This window comes from Pogonomyrmex barbatus, unplaced genomic scaffold (assembly GCF_055798465.1).
Source record: "Pogonomyrmex barbatus isolate J1 unplaced genomic scaffold, ASM5579846v1 scaffold5, whole genome shotgun sequence".
NCBI lineage: Eukaryota > Metazoa > Arthropoda > Insecta > Hymenoptera > Formicidae > Pogonomyrmex > Pogonomyrmex barbatus.
Window position 1 is genome coordinate 2201255 of NW_028297149.1, and position 19759 is coordinate 2221013.

The window sequence follows — 19759 nt, forward strand, 5'->3', positions numbered from 1 at the left end:
TGTTTCTTTTCGCGAGCCGATGAGTTGCGAACTATCAAGATTATCTTTGAATTTCAGTAATGGCTGAACCGATCAATTTCTGAATAGGCGCAATCGATAACTTAGGTTCGAATTATATAATAAAAGTGTTTTTAGTTTTCCTCTCCGTGTTGTATTGAACGGAGATATTACGATTCAAAGTTCAATACTTAGAAATTTATTATTAAGAAACGTCGTCATTATCATTATTGTCATTGTCGTCGCCCTCCGTATGGGCTACGGTTGCAATTTTCGCTACTACGCAGCAGCGGCGATTGAAACCCTCGGCGTGAGATATGAATGTTATATAATTTCACGATCATTCTGGAGTCCTCTCTGCATATTTTCTCTTTTCCCGCAACTTCTTCTCGGATATTTCTGCATCTGATTCGCAACTATTCCGTATACTTCTGCAATCATTCTGCAATCATTTCGCAACCTTCTCGTAATTTCTCTGCATATCTCTGCAATCTTTTCGTATATCTCTGCAAACATTCCGCAACTTTCTCACAATTTTCATATATCTCCGCAACCATTCCGCAACTCTTTTATAACTTTTCCACATATCTTTGTAGCTATTCCGCAACCATTCTGCAATCTTTCCGCAATATCATTACAGCTATTCTGCAACCATTCCGCAACTCTTCCACAATCCTTTCGCTTTCGCATATTACCTTTTTCGCAATCATTTTGCAATCAATTATTATTGTCGTTGTCCTCCGTATAGATTATGGTTGCAATTTTCGCCACTATGCGGCGGCGGCGATAAAGTCAGCGCCAAATATAAATGTTATATAATTTCATTATCTCTCTGCATATTATCTCTCTTCCCGCAATCTCTCCGGATATCTCCGCATCCGTTTCGCAACTTTTCCGCATACTTCTGCAGTCATTCTGCAACCTTCCCGTAATTTTATATATTATATATTTATAATTTTTCCGCATATCTCCACAATCTTTCTACATATCTCTGTAATCATTCCACAACTTTCTCACAATTTCCATATATCCTTGGAACCATTCCGCAATTCTTTCGCAATCTTTCCGCATATCTTTATAGCTATTCCGCAACTATTTCGCAATTCTTCCATAATCCTTTCACATATCATAGCACCTTTTCCGTAATTATCGCAACCATTTCGCAATCTTTCCACAACCATTTCAGAACCATTCCACCTTTTCACAATTCTTGCGCATATCTTTGCACCTCTTCCGCAACTCTTCTGCAACCTTTCCGCAACCATTCCGGAATCATTCCGCAACTCTTCCACAATTTTTCCGCATATCTTTTCACCTCTTCTGCAACAATTCCGCAACTCTTTCACAATCTTTCCGCAACCATTCCGCAACCGTCTCGCAACAAATCCAATCTTTTCGCGTATCTTTGCATCTTTTTCGCAATTCTTCTGTAACATTTTCACAATTCTTCCGCAACTTTTCTGCAACCATTCCGCAATCATTCGGCAACCATTCCGCAACTATTCCACAACTCTTCCACAATTTTTCCGCCTATCTTTGCACCTCTTCCGCAACTATTCCGCAACTCTTCCACAATTTTTCCGCAATCATTCAGCAACTCTTCCATAATCTTTCCGCATATCTTTACGCCTTTTCCACAACTCTTCCGCAACCCTTCTCCAACCATTTCTTCATTTCGTAACTTTTCCACAATCTTTCGGCATATCATCGTACCTCTTCCGCAATTTTTTTAATGTAAGCATTCTGCAATTATTTTACAATCATTCTGCAATTATTCCATAACGCTTCCAAAATTTTTTCGCATTGTAGGATATTGAGTTAGGCAGATGTGGAATAGACACTCGTATATATATTAGCACGGTTATTATATTACAGTATTCTATATTGGTTTTCGAATGTCTCAATAACGGATTGCCTCTATCTCGTTTTCTTTCTATCCTGTAGGAGGCGCCTCTCAATGTTTCGTTCCTAACTAAGACTCGTAACACGCATTTTTTTGCATCTTTTGCGCATTTCGCAATTATTCCGCAACCATTCCGCAACTCTTCTACAATCTTTCCGTATATCTTTGCACCTTTTCCGCAAGCATTCCGCAACTTTTCCGCACATCTCCACAATCATTCCGCACTTTCTTAACAACTTTTCTGCAATTCTCACACAACCTTTCCGCATATCTGCAACCAATTTGCAGTTTCTCATGCAATATACAATATATATATATATATATATATATATATATATATATATATACATATATATTTTATTTAATTTTAATTTTTAAATATATTTTAAATAATAGATCACAATTATCAATTTAAATTAAAAGTTTTATTATTACAAGAATTTTATTAAAAATTATACATGAGAAATAAACTTTTAATGAAACATCTAAATTTAATTTATTTTAAAATAATTTTTATCGTCATCGATAAGCTTAACAATTTTATTATTCTATTGGAATTAATCAATCGCATTTATCGATAAATTTAACGAATAAAGTGATTGGTTAATTTTAACAGAAGAATTGGTTGATTGATTAATTGAGATATTTATGTTTCTACAATTTGTATAAATGATGTATATACGTGATCGATCCGTAAATCATGAAAAAATTTACGCGAAATCAGAATGAACAAAAAATAAGAAAGTTATTATTTACAATAAATTACTTAATAAATAATGAAAATTTAACAAGACTAATAAAAAGTTTAAAATAATATTACAAAATTAATATAATTTTTATAAGACATACAAGATATGTACATATATACGTGTGTGTGTGTGTGGTGTGTGTGTGTGTGTGTGTGTGTGTGTGTGTGTGGGGTGTGTGTGTGTGTGTGTGTGTGTGTGTGTGTGGGGTGTGTGTGTGTGTGTGTGTGTGTGGTATGTGTGTGTGTGGTGTGTGTGTGTGTGGGGGGGGGTGTGTGGTGTGTATATGTGTGTGTGTGTGTGTGTGTGTGTGTGTATGTAAACTTTTAATTGGTCTTATTAAATTTTCATTATTTATTCATAATTTATTGTAAATAATAACTTTTTTATTTTTTTGCTCATTTAATTTCGCATCATTTCTTCATAATTTACAAATCGATCACATATTTACATATACAATCATTTATATTGTAGAAATATAAAATAAATTATACCATTTTAGATTATCTCAATTAACCAATCAACCAATTCTTTCAATAGAATTTACCAATCGCCTTTGTCATTAAATTTGTCTGATTTGTGATATAAAAGTGTTACTTTTTAATGAAAAATAAGTTTTTCAATTACTGACGTAAATTATGTTTTCTTAAAAAAATAAAAATAAAACTCAACATTCATATCTTTGCATGCGAGAACTTTCTATTTTTACACTTGTATGTACAAGATATATGTTATAATCATGTGACAAAAAATGTAAATATATATATTATTTATAAAATATTTAACACAACAAAATAAATGAATCACAATGAACTTACTTTTTAAATAAAAAAGTAAAAAAGTTGCCAAGTGTACGCGCAGTGTGTGTATGAAGGATAATTATAAAGGATATAAAAGTGTTACTTTTTAATGGAAAACAAATTTTTCAATTACTGATGCAAATTATATCTTCTTAAAAATAAAAATAAAATTCAAGATTCATATTTTCGCACCAGAGAACTTTTTATTTTATTCAAGTTTATATTTACAAAATTACGCAATCTTATGTTTAGCGTTTGAATAATATATAATATTTAATTCTAATATTTATATAAAAGATTAATATCAAAGAAGTGGTGCCAAGTTATAGTTACATTATCTCGGAAGTTTAATATACAATTGCTCTTAAAATATAAAACCCGTAATAAATATTAATTAAAAGCTTTTTATCAATTACTAGCGCCAGTTATATCTTCTTAAAAAAAATAAAACTTAATAAAAATAAAACTCAAGTATCTTTACATATCTTTACATTCAAGAGTATTTCTATTTCAATCCAAATATTACAAAATTATGTCATCTTACTGATGTTCAATGATATATATAATATATACTAGTCACTTCTAATAACATGTATCATTTGTACAAAAGATTTTATATCAAAAAAATGGCGCCAAGTTATAGTTATATTATCTGAAAAGTTCAATCTTTTTAAAAAAATAAATATAAAATTCGACACATATCTTTGCATCCAAGAATTTTCTTATTTTAATTCAAGTATTATATTATAAAATTACGTAATCTTATGTCTAATGTTCAAATAATATGTAATGTCATATTCAACTCTAATAAGTATCATTTGTATAAAAGATTTAATATCAAAATGGCGCCAAATTATAGTTACATCATCTCAAAGGTTCAATATACAATTGTTTAAAAAAAAACCCATGTGATACATATCCATACCATATATTTGTATAACAAATATTAATAATTAACGTCAAGTTATGTAAATTATTTACAACTATTCTTAAAAAATAAAACTCAAGTGATAGAATTTCAGAGTTTAAAAGAATAAGACCTAATAATTATATATTATAAAGAATTTGATGCTTCATATTAACAACGTTTCATTAAATAAAACAATATATTTTTCTAACTAATAAGTATTAAAATTCTAAGTATAAAAATAGTTTTAATATTGTATGATTATAATTGTATTATTATTGAATATTATTTAAAAAGTGACAAGGACATAAAAAAATATTAAAATTTATACTTTATTTATACTTTAATTAAAAAACTGTCTATTTACCTAAGACATTGTTAAGTTTTAATGTAACCCGGGCGCGCCAAGTTTTTGTATGTCTGTTTGATTTTAAGGTCGCTTTATATTTAAAATATAACGCTCTATTTAAAATATACAGCACAATACATGACAGAATAGTACAATTATATATATAAAATTGAATATTGAGTATTGCAATATTGAAACTGTTTTAGAATTTTAATACTTATTAGTTAGAAAAATATATTGTTTTATTTAATGAAACGTTGTTATTAATATGAAGCATCAAATCCTTTATAATATATACAGTTAGGTCTTATTCTTTTAAATTTTGAAATTCTATAACTTGAGTTTTATTTTTTAAGAATAGTTGTAAATAATTTACATAACTTGACGTTAATTATTAATATTTGTTATACAAATATATGGTATGGATATGTATCACATGGGTTTTTTTTAAACAATTGTATATTGAACCTTTGAGATGATGTAACTATAATTTGGCGCCATTTTGATATTAAATCTTTTATACAAATGATACTTATTAGAGTTGAATATGACATTACATATTATTTGAACATTAGACATAAGATTACGTAATTTTATAATATAATACTTGAATTAAAATAAGAAAATTCTTGGATGCAAAGATATGTGTCGAATTTTATATTTATTTTTTTAAAAAGATTGAACTTTTCAGATAATATAACTATAACTTGGCGCCATTTTTTTGATATAAAATCTTTTGTACAAATGATACATGTTATTAGAAGTGACTAGTATATATTATATATATCATTGAACATCAGTAAGATGACATAATTTTGTAATATTTGGATTGAAATAGAAATACTCTTGAATGTAAAGATATGTAAAGATACTTGAGTTTTATTTTTATTAAGTTTTATTTTTTTTAAGAAGATATAACTGGCGCTAGTAATTGATAAAAAGCTTTTAATTGATATTTATTACGGGTTTTATATTTTAAGAGCAATTGTATATTAAACTTCCGAGATAATGTAACTATAACTTGGCGCCACTTCTTTGATATTAAATCTTTTATACAAATATTAGAATTGAATATTATATATTATTCGCTAAACATAAGATTGCATAATTTTGTAAATATAAACTTGAATAAAATAAAAAGTTCTCTGGTGCGAAAATATGAATGATCTTGAGTTTTATTTTTATTTTTAAGAAAATATAATTTGCGTGCAAATAATTGAAAAACTTGTTTTCCATTAAAAAGTAATACTTTTATATCCTTCATAATTATTGTTACATTTCAACATTTTAAAACATGTGCTTTTAGAACTAAATACTAGCATACTATTTAGCCCCCTCACACACACACACACACACACACACACACACACACACACACACACACACACACACACACACACACACACACACACACACACACACACACACACACACACACACAGGTAAATACACATATACATACGCATGAATCTTTCTCAAGTATATAAGTAAATTGCATATTTAATTGCACATTATTTAAAATTTCGATTTATTATAAAAATAGTTGGAACATTATAAAAATAATAAATAAAATACAACATTTCAAACAGCTGGGGTAAAAAAACTAACCATTTTTAAGATTTGTGCCTAAAAAAATCAGTTAAGAATTATAATATACCAAAGTTTCAGCCAATTTCATAGAGGGCCAAAAACCCGTGTGCAGGGTTTTTTCTTAGAGACAGATTACAGTGGTTTAATGAGTCACAAGTTCACAATGAGATGTACATCAAATCATAGATGTAAAATGTAGAGTTCGATGGTGATGTACATTTAGAGAAAATAGAATAGCAGTTTGCTAGTCAGCCTGCACGCACTCTTTACGCGGTTCGTACAAATTGCGTGATCACGTGATGAGAGAATGCTGTAAAGTATTGAGAGAATGTTCGCAAGCTCTTGCACATTGATTTAACTTGACGAATGATTACGTGCTGCTTCCTCAATCTGAGATACACACTTATCACCGAGAATTCACTCTTTTGAGAACGCTTGCAGTAAATATTCTTGTCAAGTTCAAAGGCGAATCACTATGTGATACAAAACGTCACATATTACTTCGAATCGAATAGGATTCTGGGCTTGAACGCGGCCGTGTACCAATGATTCGCCACGATTCCGAATGCTTCGCCGAAAAGTCTGTCTCGCGACAACGACTAAAGTGTAATGTTATCATGAGACGAATGAGATTGATAAGTATAAATTACGACACGAGCTTCACTAACGAATATGACAAGAGTGATAGATAATTACAAGAGCAATGAATATGACGACAAGAGCATTATTTACTTTCTATGAGCAGAAATCATGGTCGACTGAATGAGAATTTTGGTAGCGAGAGCTTCGCAAAAAGCTTGCATGATTATTCGATCGATTTCGTCCTATCAGTGATTGACACGACGAATCATGTGATTTTCGGCCAATCGATAGTCTACATTTATGTTCCGTCGATTGCGAAACAACGCCGTCCTTTAAGGGTGGCTGATAAGCATAATTACTTCCGCGTAGTAGACGGGTTACCTAACTTAACCTGGCACTATCGATTGGATGATTTAGGGTATTCGATCACCGCGGATCGTTACGCGTGTTTTGCGTGTTCCACGTCACGCACTCAGACGTAATTTACTTAAGGCAATTTCGAATAATATATATGATTATGTATAATTTTTTTCCATTTCTTCAAAATTAACTTTTTGTAAAAGAATGTGAAATTGATCTTTTTAATTATTTTTTATTTTATTTATTATTTTTTATTTTCTCATTATTATTTTCATTTTTCATATATTAAACAGAATTTTTACATAAAAAAGAATCTAGTATAAACATATATAGATATATTTCGTATATAATTATATATATATATATATATATATATATATATATATATATATATGTTTTTGCATAAAAAGTACTGACAATACTTATATTGCCTCTCAGAACCTACCTGCAAAATAATAGATTATAGCTCACAAAACACTCCGAAACGAATTAACACTAAACCTATCAAACTCGCCACAAAACTCAACACATCGTCAATCGTCAATTAGTCGTAGAAAGAGTAAGCATGCTATCTCGCTTGCTCTTTCATCTTTTATTTGCTTATTTTTGTTATGCGTATAAATTACTGCGAAACTTTGTAACGGAGCATATATAACGCTCCGTTATTAAACGCGCGCTACACCATCCGGGGCTGCCCAAACATCCCCGAACACGACCGAACGACACACGCGCCGACGGCGTGACAGATTAACTGTTTTGTAGAACAATTTAACAAATCACGTTTTGACACACAAACAAAAATCCGGTATATAAACCCAACAATTTCTGCAAAGAACAACTAGTCTAACTCCTGTCCAATCATTTGACCAGTCCGTTTCCAACATACCGATCCAATTCGAACGACACAAGAATTCTTTCGTTCTGAATACCGAATGTTCTTAGTATTCTTGTTCTCTTCCTATCCGAAAAGTCGAAGTGTACTCGGACTTTTTTTTCTGCAAAATATTGAACGTTCTCGGTATTTTCGTTCTCGTCCTATTCGAAAAGTCGGAGTGTTCTCGGACTTTCTCATCCTCCTCCGGAATACCAAGCGTTCTCAGTATTCTCGTTTCCTCCTATTCGAAAAGTCGGAGTATTCTCAGACTTTCTATCTTCTAACAAGGGTACCGAGCGTTCTCAATATTCTCGATTCCTTACATACGAAAAATCGGAGTGTTCTCGGACTTTTCCCTCAACATACGCATGTCAAGCAAAAATACGTGTCACGAAAGTGTCTATGGTTGCCTAGCAACTCATACATTTGAACGCTTGGCAACACGCGGGCCCGGTTGCCTAGCAACACGCTGCGTATCCGACCTCACTATCTCGCGATTATACGCATTCATTATTCGATCGCGTTGCGAATCTCACAATTATAATCGAACATATGCGAGCGGCATCACGCTTCGAAAAATATCATTTGTAGAAGTCAGCTTCGAACATTACCAAATAAATTTATTTATTTATTTTTAATTAAACCCGAGTCTCTACGATTCTTTTTCCGAACCTGACATCCGACAAGCATTTCCGAGCTGCCGAGCCATGTCTCTGCTTTCGCATCGCTCACTATCCGATCGCGCAGAGACGTACTATTACAACTTTAAATTCAATAGAAACTGTATAATCAGTATCCATCAGAATTATGATATAAGAAGCAGAAATTGCAATTAAAGATACATTTCTTAATTTTACAAGATTGCTGAGTTCTATAGTAGCCGTGACATGTCAATCTAATGATCCACATTGTGTATGTTGATATGATAATAATATTAAATACGCGCGCGTCGAAAGGGATACATTAGCAGTAATCTCAAATAACAATAAGAAAAATTGAGTGTATAAATACACTAATTCTTTTTATATTTGTCCACGTTCTCGCGAAGCAATTCTCGCGAAATACACATAATCACAAGAATCCTTTACATGTAAAAATGCATTAATTATGATTATATATAATTGTATAAGAAGAATTCGATTAATTTTCTTATTATTTTAGATTATTGTTAATGTGTTTTTGATACATGTATCATTATTAATCTTTGTATCATTAATCATTATTAATCTTATTGACTCTGCGGATAAATCAGCCCGATAAATCAGGACCACTGTAGGACCCAATGAATCATTGATGAACATTGTTATACAATACTTCTGAGAGGCCATTATAAATTATCATTATTAATCTTATCGATTCTGCAGATAAATTAGATTAATAAATCACTGTAGGATCCAGCGAATCATCGATAAGCAGTGTACATTACTTCTGAAATTCATTAAAACTCAATTCAACCATTAAAATTCAAAAATCATGTATTTTAATCCTAATTTTCCACCCGTTCGTGCTAAGTAAACAATTCCGTATTGGTTCCGTGCTACCATTTTTGCATAAGTTACGTACATCAATCATGTCGAACCTTCGACATCCAGACTCTATTCATAAAGACTCTACTTAGAGTTTTTAGGTTACTTAGGTTTTATTTTTTTTTTTTTTTTAATAAAAGATATTGCCAGCTAAATTTTATTTCTTAATTTGTTATAATTAACAACTAATTCTTTAATGATACGCTGTGTGTTAATAATAGTAAGAAAATCCTTCTTTTTTTCTTGTTTTATTCTTTATTCCTTTTTTTATTGTAGCTTTTTCTTAAACATAAATTTTAATATTAACGACAATTTAATAATACATATTTACAATATGAAAATTTAAGGACGTATTATACTTGTTTTTTTTTATTTACAATATAATGAGAAAATTACAAATTATCTTAGATTGCATTTAAATTATACGCCCTAGTCACCTTTTCTCGTAATTTAAAACGGCGTAGATTGTAATTTAATTTTTTCCTGACCGACCATCCGTCGGGATATCGACACGGCGATTCTCCGCGATCTCATCGTCGATAAATTCGCATCGATCAATGAATGCTACAATTAAATTCGAACAGTGCGAAAATTCACGTGAATAATAGTCTGTGTGTATCATAATAGTCTGCGCGTTGAGCCACCACTGCTGGCCCTGCTAGCAACCGCATCACCGAATGTGTTCGCGAAATTGCCGAGCCCGTTCGGCGATATTCGAAGATCTTTCGGCAGAATCATCTCCGGTGGAGTTAACCCCAGAATCCGAGTTCTGTTATTCGATTCTTTCCGATTTATGGCCGATTCGGGTATATGAACTGACTTCGACAGATGAATTTCGCTTGTTCCCAGCGAGACAGTCCAATGCTGATCTCGGTGAATACCTGTAATAATACCAGATATCAGTAAGCGATTTTAAGGCACTATTTAGAAAGCCAAGCTTCTGATAGATCGCTCCCGTCTCTGAGCAAACTTTCTCTCGAGCTATGCTTGAGTGCTTCTTAGCTTAGTCCCCGAAGCAGATCCTTACGTGCAAAATTCGTCGCTGTTGGTGACAGAACAGGGAGCTCCCTGTCTCCGCAGCAAAATCTAAATCCAGATTCCGGACCAAAAATCCGTCCCGAAAAAACTTTGACGCGACGTGACAATTAATAGCTGATCAGCAACGCGACAAACATCGCGTGCGACGAAATATCTCCGTGCCGCGCGTTCACGATCGTGACGCGCCGAATTCTCGGAAAGCCGCAAATCAAGCTATTATATAATTAATGTAATTTTCCTTTTATAAGAATATTTATTTTTCTTCTTCTATTAATAAGATACTATATTTCAAGAAGCAAGAAAAGGATTTGTAATCGCTCCAACTATTTAAGTATATATTATAATAATTCTTTTTTTATTTTAAAGGAATACGTAAAGAATTTTTTTATTAATCCTCAAGTCAGACTTGTTAACAACTGACAAATCCAAATATCGTATATAGGTATACGACAGGCATGAACAAGTAATGATATCTAATATTAACAACTTTTCTACCCTATCTCAGATTTCCTAGTATCAACATTCTTCCTCAACAAAGAATCAGATTTATCCTGATCATGGAGCCTCTTCGAGGCCGCGAGAACATTATTCATTAACCTTTCATTAGAGTCACATCGTGTCATTTATTCATCCATTCGCACATCTCATTTAACCTTTTCGATTTTAACTTAGAGTCAGTGAACCAAAAGACAACCTTCTGGAAGGGAAGCAATACTTTTAAGAAGTATCTTCCTGACTACAACCTCCTTAGTCAACAAGTAGTAAGTCCTCAATTAAACTCATATTAATCGCGATCGCGATAAATTTTTAGATTTCTTTCCAAATCATTCCTTCCACTCCATCTTTCTAACATCTTCTTCCTTTTCAATCATACTTCTGCTATGGTGCCTCTAGGGTTATCTATATTACAGAGAATTCTTAAGGTTTATGGTCGCTGAATAGATCGGCGAATCTTTTCTTTCTATCTTGCTTTCTGTCGTGATGACTCTAGGGTTATTTGTATTGCAGAAGGTCCACAAAATTCATGGTCGCCAAATAAATCGGTGAATCTTTCCTTTCTATCTTGTTTTCTGCCGTGATGCCTCTAGGATTATTTGTATTGCAGAGGACCGTTAAGGTTCATGTAGTAAAGTAAGTTCTCTAGTAAATCACTAAATATGTCTCTATAATTAGCAATTACAATTCTCTCTCTCTCTCTCTCTCTCTCTCTCTCTCTCTCTCTCTCTCTCTCTCTCTCTCTTTCTCTCTTTCTCTCCTCTCTCCTTAATTGTTCTCTTTATTTATTTACTTTTACTTTTTCCCTTATAGTGAATCCATCAAGAATATCGGCTTCTAAGTCTCAATGATCTAAGCGCGCTTCTAAATATATTCGCTATCGCCGGGACGGATAGAATCGACGGATGCTCAAGAACGGCGATAAATAAACAAAGCAAATTTCAAAAAAAATCAATCCGTCGCCATCTCGACTATTCCCCCTCCTGATTCCACCTACAATCTATTTTCACAATTTTTTCCTGATTTACTTACCGATCCGTTAGAACGATTAATTTATGCAATAGAGCTAAGTTATTCCCTCGTATACCGATCCAAATCAGACTCTCCTATCGAATTCCGAATCCTATCTCCTAATCCTATATTCCACGACGTACTTTTTTCCCCGATTTTGAAGAAGAAATCGTTCAGAAAATTTGATTCAAACATTCATATTGCCCCTCGTCGAAATCCTACCTAATGGCCTCCATATCAATGTAACACCCGGAATAACACACATGCACACATCTCTGCACAGATGCTATCTGTCTTGCTTCCTTAAACATGTATATCTTTAAGTTTATTAAAGATTTAATTTAGATTTTAATCTCTTCTTCTTATTCTTTTAAAATTCTCGTTCTCTTTTCTTCATCCCATTGATCGCACGAAGTCTTTCCCTGATAAAAGGAATTGAACTTTGCGGTATGTTGGAGGTGGCTTCGATGAATACTCTCGAATAACTATATCACACTTTATTACTATAATTAAGGAAATGAGTAAAGATAAGGTGCGTTACGCTCGACGCTGCGTGATCAAAACCTGACTCGATATCTGCATCGATACGGCAGTTGCGTGTGCACTCACGTGACAAGACACGTGACCGTGCATTAAGACTGATACATTACAACTCTCCCCTTTTAACTATAGGATACATTAATTGCATTGAACAATTATCGTTAAACAATTACAATTAATCAATTACATCTGTACTATAATTACATACTGAATTTAGTCAATACACTATATCGGTTTCTGTTCTTTAACCGATCTGAGCATCGTAATCCAATTCCAGGTTTACTCGTCGGTACCGTTGTGCCGATATTTGAACTACTGCTATCAATTCGTAAATGATCTGATCGACATGTCTTTTCCATTTTTTTATCAGGTGCGGTCTTTACTTGACGTTACCGGTGACAATTGTTTAACTATCGTGCTATCTGTTTTTTCTCAACAGTATCGTTCACATTTGGTTTTAATAAATCAAATTGAGTTCTCATTTCTTGCTTACATCATATACGCTGGCGATCTACCTGTCGTACAATGTTCTATCGATTTATAATCAAATAAGAAAAGATTGACGCGTATTCAAAAGTGATTTTCCATAATATCCTTTGTATAATCTTATCGACGATTTGATTTATTAAAACCAAATGTGAACGATACTGTTGAGAAAAAACAGGTAGCTCAAGTACTGGCGAAAAACAGTAATCAAAATGTTAAGTTCCAAATAGGTGATACAGTAATGGTTGACGATTTTAGTGCTAGAAGTAAAAAACGTGTGACAAGCACGATAGTTAAACAATTGTCACCGGTAACGTCAAGTAAAGACCGCACCTGCGATATCCCCATAACAAACAATCTTTAACAACATTCAATTCATCTCGTTTCGCGTAAAACTTTATCTTTGAAAATTCCTACAAAGTTTTCAGCTGCATTTGTTGCTGAATGATGCAGTGCTGTAAAACTCTGTTTAATACCGTTACGTTTGCAAAACTCTTAAAATTCATTTCTAAATTGAGTTATCCCGTTATCGATAACTAAATGTTTAGGTAAACCAAAACTAACTAATACTTTTTTGAATTCTTCGATAACTCTGTCTACCGTAGTACTTCTATGCATGTCGATAGCTTCTGCCCATTTTGAATATGCATCAACTATTATCATGAACATATGACCATGAAAAGGTCCTAGGAAATCAATGTGGATTCTTTTCTAACATCCATCTGGATGCGGCCATGGTGTCAGTGGTATATTCTATGGTTTCTTACGCTCTTGCACACATACTTTACATACTGCACTCATATTCTCGATATCACTCGATATCATCGATATTTGGCTACTATACATAATTTCTTTCCAACATTTTCATTTTCACCACTCCAAAATGCGAAGCATGAAGTTCACTTAAAACACTGTTTTTTACTGATTCTGGAATCACTATGCGATATCCCCATAACAAACAATCTTTAACAACATTCAATTCATCTCGTTTCGCGTAAAACTTTTGTTCCATATCACTCATATCCTTTACCACTAGCCACGCACCTCTTATATATCATAAATAATATTACTCAATACTTTGTCTTTCTTTTGCAATCTCTATCGCATTTAACGTTGTTGATGATTCTGAGACATAGTTTATCACTGTAAACTCGTTATTGAAAATCGGAGTTCTATCGTGAATCGGAAGTCTAGAAAGTGCATCACAATTACCATTATTCCGCGATTTAATGTACTCAATCTTGTAGGTTGAACTTAAACTTAACAAACTTAAACTTTGACAGAAAATATGCCCATCTTTCCAACTTACTTGCTATCGTTAGAGATATTTTTTGCTTCGGGCCCAATATAAACGTCAAAGCTTCATTATCCGTTCTTAAAGTTATATCTCGACCGAAAATAAAATTGTAGAATTTCGTAAAACCAAAATAAATTGCATTTGCCTCCTTATCAATTATTGCACGATTCAACTCACTCTCAGGAATCACTTTCGATGCGAATTCTATCGGTTTCTCTATACCGTCTATGTGACAATACCGTTGCTAATCCGTAATTTGAAGCATCGCATGTCAAAATAATATCTTCACTTGGCTCATAATGCGCTAACACTCATGGCGATACCATCTCCGCCTTGACCCACGCTTCATCGCATTCTTTTGTCCAAGTAAAGTTATCATTTTTAGTACAATCGTAAACACTTCAATTTCTCAGCTTTATCTGGCAAAGATCTCGCGTAATAGGTGATTAATCCTATAAATGATTCTAACTGCTTTTTATTGACTGGCTTTGAAGCTTCTATCATTGCTTCGACTTTACTTTTAACTTTATGTAACTCAGTTTTATCGATGACAAAACCCAAGATATCTAGTTTCTCTTTGAAAAAGTCATATTTCTTAATGTTTACTTTAAAGCCACAATCTTCTAATCTATTAACTGCAATAAACATATATACTGCAATTAACATTTTTAAATGCTCATCGTCATTTTTTCCAGTACAATAAATATTATCGAGATAAGAAATTACTCTTTTAATTTCTGTCAGACATTGCTCGATTTTCCGCTGAAAATCTCACGATCCCGATGCGATACCTTCCGTTATTTTAGTATATCTGTAGAGACCTTTGTGGGTATTAATCGTTAAATAGTCCCAACTGTTCTTGTCGACTGGAATCTGCATGTATTCATGCTGAAGGTCAATCTGCGAAAAAGTTTTACTGTTTCTTAACGCCATAAAAATCTCATCAATTAAAGGTATCGGGTGTCTGTTTTTTACTAAATGTGGGTTTACCGTTAATTTAAAATTGCCGCAAATTCTTATTGAACCATCAGCTTTAATTACTGGCACTATCGGCGTTGCCCATTCACTTACGTCAATCTTCTCAAGATGAACTTTACCAATCTATTAATTTCATCTTCAACTTTATCGGCTAACGCAAGTGGCAAATGTCTCGCTTTCAAGACTATTGGTTTCATATCGTCTTTTACCGTTAACTTTAACATTCCTTTATTATAAAGTTCAGTACCTTTACCAAACAACTTTGGAAATCTTGTTACAAACTCCTCATTACATTTACTAGATCAATTTTATTGCAACTATTCACTTTACTATCCATGCTTAATATCAATGGCCACAAATTAAAAACTTTTAACCATTGCTTACTAATCAAAATAGGACTGTCCCCTTTCATAATTCTCATTTGTAATTTGGCTTTCTTTTCTCCTATTATTACGTTTAAATCATCAATTATTCCTACGTGCTCTAATGGAACTTTCCATTCAATACCGTTCAATTTTACATTAATATCGGGAAAATATCTATCCTTATCTCTCTTACTAATTATCGTCGCGTATGAGCCCGTATCAATTTCCATTCGTAATTTTTTATCGTTAACAGAAACATTTATAAACATTGGTTTCCGCATTTACATTATCGTTACAAGAATTCATACTACTGATTCTTCTCTCGTTGATCATGAAGAAGTCGTTTCCGTCGTGTTGCCCGTCATCTTTTTCTGCATTCCCGCGCTCTCCTTGGAAGTGGACTGCTTTTCTTGTACACACCGATAAGTGTCCTTTCTTCTTACACGTGTGGCATGTTGTTCCGATGGAAACAATCACGAGCCCAGTGATTTGTTTTACCGCAGCAACATCCTGATGAACGCGCTTTACTTGCGTTATCGTTTACATGATTCCCAGAATCTGCTGGAGCTTTGTTGCTGTAGCGCTGACTTCCTCTCCTTTCGCGGAATGTTCCTCATCCTTTGGATCGGAACTGCTGTCTTCTGTTATCGTTCGGTTTACATTGAATATTATTCATCGAAGATTTCGACGACTCGTCATTTTTCTCTGTCGAAGTTTTTCTCTGCCGTTTCTATCGACGTGGCTAACTTGAACGCCGTATCGTACGTTAAATTCTCAGTACGAAACAATAACGCTTTACTCGCATGGTCTTTTATACCGCACACTAGTTGATCTCAAACAGCAGTTTTAACATTATCGAAATTACACGTGATTGCCAAATTTTTTAGTCTTGCCGCGAACTCAGCCGTTTGAGCTTGTGCTGATTGATAGAATTTACACCATTCTATTGTTTCCAACGGTTTCGGATTGAGATGATCATTAATTAGTTTAACAATCTCCGCGAACGATTTCGTACTCGGTTTGTCCGGCGCGCACAAATCTCTCACAAGTTTGTATGTTTCAGGCTTACTATGCAGCTTATTTTTTGCGTTTCACATCATTGGCTATGAACTCGAGTCTTTCTGTGTATGTTTCCCAATCGTCTTTTCCAAGGTAAAATTCTAGCTTGGAAATATTATTGCCGTTATTCTCATTGTATATAAATGTATGTGTATAAATTCCGGTCTTTCAGAATTCTCATTATCACTGTTATTATCGTTATTACCTTCGCGTTCAGTCTCGCTAGCGTTTATTCGCTGCTTGTTTATATTCGCAATATGCGTTCTTAGAATTTTAGTAACAGTTTTTCAATACCGGATTTTACATCGAAGTGTTCTTTTCATTCCGTTAATACTTGAATAAGTTGTTTTTTATTCATATCTTAAATCCAGGATGTTTTCTCAAAGTCAATTTTAATTGCCGACATTCGCGTTTTGATTACCTTTTAATTGTCTATTAATTATTAATGATCGATTTCACTTTTATCTCCCATAAATAGCGTATATATTTTTATAATAACGACATTTTAACGTTAGTTATCGCGCAATTTATTTTTCTGTTTACAGCGCATGTATTTTAATCTCAACGATATCTTAACATTGGACAATGCGCCATGATCTACCGTCGAGCCTTTTCAAAACGTATACTACGCACTTTTCACTTTAATTGCCACACTTTGAGTTCGAACTCTGACCTCATTTTTTTTGCATTGGTTCGAATTTTTCCTCGTCGCCAGTTTTTTGCGGTATGTTGGAGGTGACTTCGATGAATACTCTCGATTAATTATATCACACTTTATTACTATAATTAAGGAAGTGAGTAAAGGTAAGGTGCATTACGCTCAACGCTGCGTGATCAAAACCTGATTGTCGATATCTGCGTCGGCAGTTGCGCGTGCGCTCACGTGACAAGACACGTGACCATGCATTAAGGCTGATACATTACAAACTTCTTGACCTAAAAACGACCGACAAACGCACGTCTATGCAACGGTGTCATAGCGTTTCCTTACCGTTGACCCAGTGCCGAGATATATCAGCTTCGATTCGGGAGCTCACGTTTCAACGCTTAACTTTCGAGAGAGCAAATGTGCCATCTTTCTGAGCTTATTCACATGTCGTTAATTTCTTAATTTCTTAATTTTCTTAGGCTGGACGTAACATTATCAATCAATTCTGAGTATCGTTATTGCGGACTGATTACAGACTGTTGACCGACGCGCACTACTGACAGATGAAATAATACTTTTGTTACGCACTCCCATCACACACTCCGCGTATTCTCATGTCACACTCGCTCTACGTGGCTCCTGTTCACCCTTGCTTCCTTTTATCAGTCTGTCGTTACACAGCCTTGGTGCGTCTTCATGTCAAAACGTTGTTTGGCTCGTCAGCGTTTCGACATTGCGTCAGCGGAGTTCTTGTCGGATTGCACATAGATTCGTTGCAATTGGCAAGAGTGCGCATTAGTCTTTTATTCAAACTTATATTAATATTAAATTAATACTAAATTTTATAAATATCAAATTAACAAGAATCCTTGAGTCTTAATTGGTCAGCAGATATGGGTTGGCAATATTAATTTTATGAAATATCGGTTGCGCTACTCGCAACAGAAGAATGATAACCAGATCAGCTTGGAAGCAGATGATCCATCAAAGAACCTCTTCTAAGCTCTTTATATCGAATCGATTCAATTTCAAACAGAATCGATTTCAAACACAATTAGTCAGTTTCAGATCGAATTAACCATAATAATTAAAAAGCGCCTTCGTTCGGCTGTCTTCGGTGTTCAGCCGAGCTCGGCAACGCGACAAATAAAAACCGCGCAACAACTTTTAGTCAATATTAATTTGTTAATGTGAAAAATATAACACATTATATCTAATTCTTATTCGGTAGATGGTCGTGATCGGAACGATGATAATTCGAGATACCATTATAAAAAGATATACTTTTTTCACAAAATATTTTATATCTTATTTGTTAGCAATACTCAAATGTTTCTTACATTCATATATTAACACATTTATATATTAAATAATGTCCAACAAAATTATGATATTAATAAATAAAATAGATTACATTATTTACGAAACCTCTTTAATGAAAAAATAATTTTAAGAATTAAGAATTATTTTTACAATATATAATTGTAAATATTTGTAAAATAGAATATATTTGTAAATTATATTTGTAAAATATATATGTAGAATATATTTATAGAACATATATTTTACATATATATTCTTCATTTTTAATATATATTTATTAGTTATGTATTTTTTAATGTACAAACATAATTAAACTATTGTTTGATTATTTTTACAGATTCTCTTTCACGAGGTGCTTTTGATACTTTCGGCGAGTCATTATTACGATTGGATCTCAGCGATAATGAATTATCTTATATAGAGGATGGTGCTTTTTCTAATGCTCAACATCTGTTGTTTCTGAATATTTCTCATAATTCCCTTAATCGCTTCAACAGTGATGTTTTTAAAGGCAAGAGATCATCTTTTATTTGAGTTTCTAAATGGAGCGCAAATATCCCGTACAAAGACATAGCACAAGGCCATTCGATCAAATCGTCTGAAACTTCGGGAAATATTCATTTACGTGATGCTGATCAAAAATACTCATGAGCAATATTCAATAACCGATTGACAGCCAACAAAAGGAAAGCCGGGAAAATGCGTTCTAGTGGTACGATTCCTACACAAATGTATTTCTATGCTTCTTCATTGCGCGTATATACACGTGTGTGTGTGTGTGGGAAGATTATATATTGCGATATTTATTCTTATGCTAGGATCAATGATGGATGAGAGTTTGATCCCTTGTGTATGTGTTAGTTTTTTTATTTATGTGTCTTTTT

The 19759-nt window shown here is 33.2% G+C and overlaps 1 protein-coding gene across 7 annotated transcripts in view; it reads left to right on the forward strand.

Moving 5' to 3' along the window:
* Positions 1-19759, forward strand: part of LOC105424069 (uncharacterized) — a 474166-nt gene that overhangs the window by 160826 nt on the left and 293581 nt on the right. For all 7 annotated transcript variants that reach the window (XR_016140339.1, XR_016140340.1, XM_089081487.1 and 4 more), the window contains one exon: positions 19213-19386. Coding sequence is in view for 5 of the 7 variants with exons in the window: in XM_089081487.1 (XP_088937613.1) it covers positions 19213-19386 (174 nt within the window). In the remaining 2 variants the exon portion in view is untranslated. The remainder of the gene's footprint in view (positions 1-19212; positions 19387-19759) is intronic.